Source organism: Eptesicus fuscus, chromosome 18, assembly GCF_027574615.1.
Source record: "Eptesicus fuscus isolate TK198812 chromosome 18, DD_ASM_mEF_20220401, whole genome shotgun sequence".
Lineage (NCBI taxonomy): Eukaryota > Metazoa > Chordata > Mammalia > Chiroptera > Vespertilionidae > Eptesicus > Eptesicus fuscus.
This window is the reverse complement of record NC_072490.1, coordinates 9,173,351-9,183,491: the sequence shown is the minus strand read 5'-3', so window position 1 is coordinate 9,183,491 and position 10,141 is coordinate 9,173,351. Positions and strand designations below refer to the sequence as shown.

Genomic DNA, 10,141 nt, shown 5'->3' with positions numbered 1-10,141 from the left:
GCAAACCGCGGCTCGCGAGCCACATTTGGCTCTTTGGCCCTTTGAGTGTTCTAACGCCACTTCTTCAAAATAGACTCGCCCAGGCCAAAAACCGACTTCTGCGCATGGACCACGAAGTTTCAATCACACTGTACGTGCACGCCAGCATGTGGTATTTTGTGGAAGAGCCACACTCAAGGGGCCAAAGAGCCGCATGTGGCTCTCGAGCCGCGGTTTGCCGACCACTGGCTTAGGGTATTTGGCAGGTGCTGATTGGTGGTTCAATGTCTAGTCCATATAAAGTGCCTGGTTAGGTACTCAGGTATGTCCAGGCCACAGGTGCAGGTTACGTCATACTCCGCCCACCAGTTGGGGGAAGGGAGGGTCTATCACATTCAGCATTCTAAAATACACTAAAGGAAAACTATTCACAGGGTAACTTAAAAAATTTTGGTATAACTCAAAAGTTATTCTGGAATTTGTGTTTGAGTCACTTTTCAACATTACTTGACTATTCTATATTACAGATGTGGAATAGGCTTTAGGAACTGGACTGAGTATACACTCAACCTATTTCTTACCCCTAAAGGTTTTTCTGAATACTTGGTTACCTGCCTGCTTGCACATTTCTCCTTTTATGTCTTCCTCTCATTAAATGCTGCACAATATTCATTCAGTTTGTGGTTTTTCAATGTTTGAATTTAAAAATAAATAGGTATTTACTTAGGTTTACCTAACTTAAAAAGAAGTAAAGTAATTTGAAAAATCACTTCAGTGGGGGTAAAACTATTATAAATTGCTTACATCAATCACAGCTTTTAGTGTTTGAAGTCTACTAACTTACTGTAAATCAATAAAGGGCAAAAGCTGAATATAGTGAAAACTATATTTTTATTGCCTTTTATTTTCAACAACGATTACTTGAACTTAAAAAATAAAGTATTAACTAATGGTTATTGAAAAGCCAAACCTTTCCAGCCCACTTCATGTTTTCTTTCAACCATTTCAGGGCAGAACAATGTTCCAAACTATAAACCTGCTCCTTATTAACATTGACCGTCATGTGCTTAATGAAAAGCTTTGGGTCTGATAAACGAGCAGCCATCATTAATCTTTCCACTGCAGCTTGATAATCATCCTTGCTCCGAGACTTGTTTTCTTCACATCTATAAAGCAAAGACCTCACAGAGTCAGAAACTTGAAAGGAAGCTAGATAGTTTCTTCAAGATATTTACATTTATTACTACTAGTTATGGCAGACTTTTTACTACATTCTTCTACCAGTGGCTTTCAAAGTTTTTTGACCAGACGATGACATAATAAAGATGTTTTGAGTTGGGACCCAGTAGACATCCTCATACATAAAAATGGAAAAGTTTCAGCGAACAAGATGCATCCTTATGACAATGTACTCTATTTTCTATTGTCTCAATTTTAATTATGTGGTTGCAACCCCCTGATTGCACCACACAAATGGGCTACAACCGTGATCTGAAAAACACTGATCTAGAACACTGCTAATAACCTCAATCTTCAAAGTTAAAAATCGCATAATTTTTCATTATAATGCATAGAATAATATTGAATTTCATCAGGTTTGGAGTTACTGACCTGTTTTACCTTGACACTGCCTATTTTTGACTGTAAACATACTATGTAGCTAACATTTGTAACAGAAATTATAGTGTTCCTTTATTAAATTTCTGGTTATTTTTCTTCAGCCCTGATTTTTAAGGTACTTCACAAATTGCTAAAATTTACTTTTCTAAAAACTTTTCTACTAGTCTCCAAATTTCATAAAATTCATACCTAATGGCTTTTCCCCCTATGGGATAGGGAGTGGGAAGTATTTAAAATAGAGATGTGGTGGTTATATTAAGCATCACTTTTTCTTTGTGTTTGCTGCATCCTGCTCTTGGCATCTATAGGGTCCAGCAGCAAGGCTCAAGAATGAGCATACCTGCATTAACAGCACAGTGGTCCACAGAGTGGTGGGAGTGAGGAACAGGAACCCCAAGGGTCACAGAGAGGAAAGATTGGTCAAGAGCTTTCTAGTACCTTCTGGCTTAGGAATTAGTGCCTAGAACCTGGTAGATTGGGCATGTGCCAACTGTGTGCAGTTTTTGAAACTTAAGTATGAATAAAATTCTTTCTCATAGAGGTTTGTAACAAGATGGGGCTCAGTATGATAATAAGAGAGTATTGGCTTGGACAAAATCAAAGATGGGTCACAAATACCCCTAAAATCCAACAATGAGTACAGAGGCTGCATATATGTGGAGAATGAAAAGCTATGAGAAAACTACATCCTCCTTAGGATGAAGGGGAGCCCGATGTCTCAGCCACTGCAGTGCACAGGGTAAATAAGGAAGCCCTCAGAAAAGAACAGAGCTAAAACAAAGAAAAAAAAAAGCCAATTTTAGTTGGTTTAAAAAAGAAGATGGCCCTAGCCCTAATCAACTGTTGAACAAAACAGAAACAGAGGTATGGGTACATGGAACAGAATGACAGCTGTCAGAGGGGAGAGGGGCACTGGATGAAAGAAGGTGAAGGGATTAGCCACAACATATATGCATGACACACAGACACAATGACAGTGTGGTGATGGCCAGAGGGGAAGGGGAGTGGGGACTGAGTGGAGGTGGGCTAAGGAGGGGAGGAGGATGGGAACATTTGTTAATAGTGCCAACAACAACAAAAATGGCCCTAAAATTATTTCCTAATTTGTTTTACGTATGGGCGAGATGAAATGCCTGATTTATCACAAATAGAATAAAGCAGACATGACATTGTACAACTCTGGACACTAGGTTGTTAAATAACAATTCTCCACGGGTCCCTTGCATTTCCGCAAGTTTTGAGAGCAGAAACACTGACTACCCCTTCTTCTGGATTTCAATGATGTTTATATAATGAACAATCTTGGGGGAAAAAAAGAGTTTCTCCTTCTGGAGCAAAGGGCAGGTTTGTTACAGCCTTTCAAGATGGAGACAGTGTTTCCCTGCAGAGCAGAGAAGCGGCCTGCTTATTACCCATGATTTGGGTTTTCTAAGTTCAGGATGCCTCTGCTGTAACAGAACCTACTGCATGTGCAGGTAGCCTCTGGGCCCATCTGTGGGACTGGGGACAAGAGAAAGAGATACAGATATGCAGATAATCATGCTGCTTGCTGTACTAGAAGTAATGCAAGTCCTCTGTTTCCAACCCAGGAGTCTGGTGTTATGCTAGAGTCCAGGAAACGGCTTGTAGCCTGCAAATAGGGTAAAATCTCAGAGCCTTCAGAGTTCTGGACATAGATCATAGAAAACACAGCTTCTTCCTTGCCTTTTCTCTCCTGGATTGCTCACTCTGAGAGCAGTTAGCTGTTATGTCATGAAGACACTCAAGGGACTTACGGAAGGGTCTATGTGGTAAGGAACTGAGGCTTCCTGCCAACAGCCACATGAGTGAGCCATTTAGGGAACGGATGCTCTAGCCCCAGTCAAGCCATCAGGTAGGTGACTATAGCTCCTGACCACATCCTGACTCCGTGACAGACCCGGAGCCAGAACCATCCTGCTTAAGCTACTCCAAAATTCCTGACCCATAGAAACTAAAATAATATTTGCTGTTTTAAGCCACTAAGTTTTGGGATAATTTATACTCAGTAATAGATAGCTGAAAGAATATTCAATCTGAGGATCTGGTTTGTGACACCAATAAACTGAAGCAAAATTCCTGTCAGCTCTAAAAGAGGAGTCCCATGGGAACTTTATATTACAAGTTTCCTGGGTAAGGCTGATAAGAAATGGTATAAGCCTAAATTCTGGGACTTTGAACAAAATTATTTGAAGGAATACTAGTCTGGTTCAACAGTTACACTATACTATTTATGAATTTACAACAACATTTTAAAATACAGAAACTAGGTTAATTGAACCTACTAAACTATTACATATTTCCCTTTTAGATCTTTGTGTTGACCAAAAAGATAAATAACTTAGATATCCATCTAAAAACTACAAGTACATGAAAAAGATTGATACCTAAAGAGGACTCCTCTCTTGAACCATTTACAGCATCTCTGAAGTTGTTAAAGTTTTTATTGAATGCTTTGGTTTTAAGTCTCAAATAGGTCACATTCTTTCTTAATTTAAATGTTACCAAAGTTTGTAAATATACACTACACAATTATATAAATATATAAATCATCTACATCCTAGGGAATATGTAGGGAGTCATGATCTGCTTTCAGGATGCAACTATAAGTTATATCAACCAACCTTTTCAAAACTATCTGCAGCATCTGGGTAGGAGTACCAGGACTCTGAATACTACTAGCATTGGATACCAGGAAGATTTCAATAGCTAAAAGCATTTCAACCTCAGATAAGTAAGAAGGAATCCGTAGAAGTTTTCGGTATAAATTTCCCTCTAACGGTGGATAGCAACTCAATGAAAGAGCACCTGAAAATCAAATAATAGATCAAACTTTACTATAGGTAAAGTAATTATAGGTGATAATTACTTACAGTATAGAATAACTGTTCACATTAGAAGCAGATTTATCTCACAAATTATATGATAGTGATCTTATCCTGGTACATTTAAAATTATTCTTTGTACAGTTTCAATCATTAAATATGAAGTGAGCAATATTTAAAAAACTCTGAAAAATGACTTTTGAGGCTCATCATGACAACCATATATTTGAAGCTATAGTCAACACAACATAATTTCAGAATAACTAAAAAACCAGAATAGCTACTTGGACCACTGTCTTTGAATGTGTATCATGTGCTCTTGTACATATTTGAATGTCTGGTAGTAAATATTGTATAAGGATTCAAGGTTAGAAAATCAAAGTCAAAACCAATATATCAAAAAAATTGTTTAAAAATGCAACTTACTTTTGTAGTGGGTTCTGGCTTTGAGCCATAAACAACTCCTTCCTAAAGAAGTAATTAATCTTCTAAGAGAGGAAAAATCAATAGGGATGCTCTTTGAAATCATGAATTCTGCTACGGAGGATGAAATACCAAGACTATTGCTTTCTACACAGGCATCTAGAAGTTTATTAAAAAGAAGGCTATACTGTGAGACCTCCACAACTTCTGAAAAGAAAAAAAGATACAATGAAATGGGTCTATTTTAGCCTCTCAAACTTCTCTCTTTTACTACTTCCCTTTTCCCTTTGCTCCTCTTGGCATTTTAGGAGCCACAGTCACTCAAAGCAATCATCTTACATATTCTCTAAGTAACAAAAAAGCACTCAACCAAAGCAAACTGTTAATTTATTTTATAATGAAGAATATGAAAGGAAGCGTGACAATGATTTCAGAAGCTGCCTGAACACCTCTATGACCCCCACGTATGACCGCATCAGCAGTGTCTCGGATGGATGACTGCATGGTTTGCATTCTCTCTACAGTTTAGACCTCAGACATATATTTATCATGAGTAAAAATAAATCATCCCCTCAGAAATATTCACTTTCAAATGAAAGAAAATCCTTTGTTGGGTAATTCTATTCCTTTCTATTCTTCACTTAGAAGAAAGTGAAGTCACTTTGGAGATTTCCAAGTCTTTTATTCCCTATATTGTTAGTTCAATCTATAACCTAGACTCTAGGTCTTCAATCACTTTAGGATCTTTTAGTGTCCAGGCCTCACCAGAAAATTAATATCGTTACCTTTAGTCTCTTCCTAAACATTACCACCAGAGGAGCTTTCCTAAAACACCAACTTTGATTGATGAAGCACTAAGAGGAGGCCCTCAGGTTAACGTTTTCATTAAATGCTAACCGTCATTCTGAACCCACCACTCAAAACCTTTGCTCGTTTCCCTCATGGACTCCCTCTTCCCGTGCATGCATGATCTGAGCTTTAGAATTCAAGAGCACCACCTGCCACTGCCCACATTAGTACTTTCTTTCTTTGAACTTGTCATCTGCTTAATTTCCTCTACTTATTCCATGTTTACCTATGTTATAAGGTAATGGAAATCAAGTTCTATATTTGTTAAGTAATAAAAGAAAAAGTATTCATTATTCCAGTGCAATGAATTATTTTAAGATAAAAAGCTTGCTGGGGACACTTGACATTGTTTGCTGATGACTTGACAGAGGTAGGGAAAGGGGAATGATGAACTGCTAACAACTCAGAGATAAGCATTTCTGCTATTCTTTTCTTTAAAAAAATGTATTTTATTGATTTTTTTTAACAGAGAGGAAGGGAGTTAGTAACATCGATCAGCTGCCTCTTGCACACCCCCTACTGGGGATGTGCCCGAAACTGAGGTACATGCCCTTGACCGGAATCGAACCTGGGGCCCTTTAGTCTGCAGGCTGATGCTCTAGCCACTGAGCCAAATTGGTTAGGGCTGCTTTTCTTTTTTAAAACCATCAGGAGAGCATATTCAATTTGCAGAAAACAGATTTTACACAAAACAACTTCATTAAAAATATATGCTGGAATATAAAACTTAACGAAGACAGGTGGAGAACTATTTCTTATTAACAGTTAAATATTAGATGGGCGAGAGATAATTAAGCTAGACTTTTAAAAAACATACCTTGAGAATTATGAAAACCTGGTAGATTTTGCAAAACTTCAAATGTCTGTCTGTAAAGGCTCTTGGCTAAGATTTCATGTGCAATTGCACAGAGCAGATTGTGTCGATTGAGTATATCCAGTCTATCACAAGGCCACTGTGGTGAATCGATTATCCAGTCTGACTCTTTAAAAAAGAAAAAAGTACTAACACTTTATTTACACTATGAAAATTACACTTAGTATAATCACAACTAATGTTTTTACCTTTTGGAAAGTGACAAAACTAAAATATGTGTTCTCAAAAAAGATAACCGTGGCTCAAATTTATTAGAAACATGTATACCGTGGTGATCATAATGCCTTATGTTTTAATTCTTTATTTTCTTAATATACTAATCAGTTATTGATTCAGAAGTTAATGTTTATTTTTATAGGACAAAAATGTTCACATTATAACATACTTATAATAATGTAAAATAATATTTGTGTGAACAACTTCAATAATTTTATAATAAAGAATACATAATTAGTTTTGCTATTCTTGGGGAACAGCTTTTCCTCCCAGTTTTAAAGATAATTTTTATCATAAAGTATTTGATATGTATAGAAGAATGTCTAACATATGTAAGTTAAATAAAATGAATTCTTATGTGCCCATCACACAGCTTAAAAAAAGAGATTATCACCTATAATGCTGAAGTTCCTTATTTTTTCTTAGATCTGATGGATATATGACACAAAAAATATACTGTGGTCTTTTTTTCATAAAAATTGCATTGTTCCTTTATTTAGTACTCATTGTTTATTGTTAAGGTAGAATAATGTATTTTTGAAAGACTAATGTATTTTAGGAGATTCATTTTGAAATCTTAACAAATGTGTAGCTATATAAAAAATCTGAACCAGTTGATTATTTTATAGCAAAGTTAAATGAAACCAATAGTTCGAAAGTCATTTGGAAATTAATAAGCTTAATTCAATCAGTTCATAACTTTATCAACATAAATACTTTCATGCCAATTTTATAAAAACACTTATAACAATACATTCTCAAGAATAAAAGCCAGTTTATGGTGTACTTAATACCAGTTTTATGGTGATGAAAGTTCTTACTGCATTAATCCTCATGTTTTCCTCTGTTCCATAGTTGGGAAATATTTCCATTTGTCTAAAAATTTGAGTCAAGTGGCAATCACATTTTCTATAATAGATATTCTTGATCCACTTACCTTCCAACATATGCATATTCAGTCAATACCATGAAGATTTTGAATGTAGGCACTGAGAATGAAAGACTATAAAGACAGTCTGCATTGGATGAATTTCCAGGTTAGTCCGTGAGACAAGCAAATAACTATCCTTTACTATGGTGAATACTGTGATTGGGGGACGGGAGGGGAGAGATATCCAAACATATCCATTCTTGCCCTAGCTGGTTTGGCTCAGAGAATAGAGCGTCAGCCTGTAGACTGAAGAGTTGGATTCCATCAAGGGCACATGCCTAGGCTGTGGGCTTGATCCCCAGTAGGGGGCATGCAGGAGGCAGCCGATCAATGATTCTCTCTCATCATTGATGTTTCTATCTCTCCTTCTCCCTTCCTCTCTGAAATTAATAAAAATATAACCCCCCCCAAAAACAATAAAACATATCTATTCTCCTCTAAATGTATACATTTAATATAATCCTGACCAAATTTTCAACAGAACTGACTCAATACATCCCAAAGGATAAACAGTTGAGAATAGTAAAAAATAGTATGGAAAAGATAAATATTATCACCTATTCTAAAGCTATATTAACTAAAAAGGATATGGTGCTAGCACAGAAAACGAGATCTCTGGGAGAGAAGTATAGAAACTGACCCAAACAGATATGATTCTAATCTATAATAATCTATAATAATAAAAGCATAATATGCTAATTAGACCGGACAGCCGAACGACTGGTTGACTGGTCGCTATGATGTGTTCTGATTATTAGGGGGCAGACACTCAGTGCAGGACCTGCTTCCTGGTGGTCAGTGTGCTCCCACAGCCAACCTCCCAAGGCCGCTTCCCCAGCCAACCTTCCCTGGTCCCTCCCCACAGCCAACCTTCCGCGCCCTGATCAGCCCCTATCGCTGGCCAGGCCAAGGGAACCCACCCGTGCACGAATTTGTGACCAGGCCTCTAGTATATGATAAAAGTGGCATTTCAAATAAGTGAGTAAAGAATGAGTTGGAACATTTGGAGAAGAGAGATAAAGTTAGGTTCCCATCTCATATCAAAATTTAAAAGTAACAATAAAAAAATTTGAAAACCATATGGGTGAATATATAATTTTGAGATAGCCAAGAACTGCCTAAAGCATGATATAAAAACTATTAAAGATTTAAAAATCAGTTTATGTTAAACAGAAAATGTCAGTTGGGCAAAAGAAAACAAAAATGCAAAAAAAAATCATAACTTTCTAAGTGTGATATATACATCATTGAACTAATTTTAGATGTTACACTGTAAGTTTAATAATTTATTTGTGTATTATACAAATTCTAAAAATAAAAGGATCACATTAAATATAAAAATCAAATTAAACCTGTGATTTCATATATATTATTACTTACGATGAGAACATGTTGGTTGATTTACTTTTAAAATAATGTTTACTTTTAAATATAAACTATCCCTATATGCATTTTCAATTGTGACGGATATTTTGCCAAAAAGCTCCTAAACAATGCATGTGAATGCCCGTTTCTATATGCACTCACAAAAAGCAAATCATCAAACTCCGCTCTTTGCTAGACTGACAGGTGTTCTGTTATTTTAATGTATACTTCTAAGTCTCACTACAAGTGAGATTCAGCCACTTCTATTTCTTTCTTGAGAATGGCCTGTTCCCTGCAGAACCCTTTCAAGACAAAAAAATTCTGGGGAGAACTTAGCATACTTCTGTGGGCCCTTCTTTTGAAGCAAGAATATTCTACATATGAAAATGACTTTCAATTAAAATGCTCACTGCAAAAGAGAATCTTGTGCTTAAACTTATAAAAAATTTAAAGATAATCTCAAAATTGAAACATCAAAGTAAAAATTTTAAATCTCCTCAGACCACTCCACATCTCTACCACAGACTCCCCTCATTCTCTAGTTTGAGAAAAACTAGTTGTGCCAGAAACTTTCAGGCAGAAATGTCCTTTCATGGAATGACCCAAGCCCTTTTTATCAACTATTTTAATCTTTCATTTCTTGCCACATTTCTTCTTTCTAACAGAACAAACCACCAATATGAATATGTATATGTGCCAGTATGTGTTTGTGGGTTAGTGTAAAGGTTATCTATTTGCTTTACTTGTACATATATTCCATCTTCCCACCTGAATTCTCAAGGTCTCTTCATTATTATCTATTATTTTTTTACATTTTTAAATACTCAACCAAGGATAATTTTTCATTGATTTTAGAGTGGAAGAGAAAGAGAAACATCGATGTGAGAGAAGCATATCGATTAGTTGCCTCCTGCATGTGCCCTGACCAGGGCCCAGGCCGGGAAGGAGCCTGCAACCAAGGTACATGCCCTTGACTGGAATCGAACCCAGGATCCTTTAGTCCACAGGCTGATGCTCTATCCATTGAGCCAAACCAGCTAG

General features: G+C 36.5%; 1 protein-coding gene across 1 annotated transcript in view; it reads right to left on the bottom strand.

Moving 5' to 3' along the window:
• Window positions 1-880: 880 nt before the first annotated feature.
• Window positions 881-10,141, bottom strand: part of TOPAZ1 (testis and ovary specific TOPAZ 1) — a 43,621-nt gene continuing 34,360 nt past the window's right edge. Inside the window, 4 exon segments of the mRNA XM_008154480.3 lie at window positions 881-1,145; window positions 4,242-4,425; window positions 4,869-5,072; window positions 6,532-6,696. Coding sequence (XP_008152702.2) covers window positions 926-1,145; window positions 4,242-4,425; window positions 4,869-5,072; window positions 6,532-6,696 — 773 coding nt within the window. The 3' untranslated portion in view covers window positions 881-925.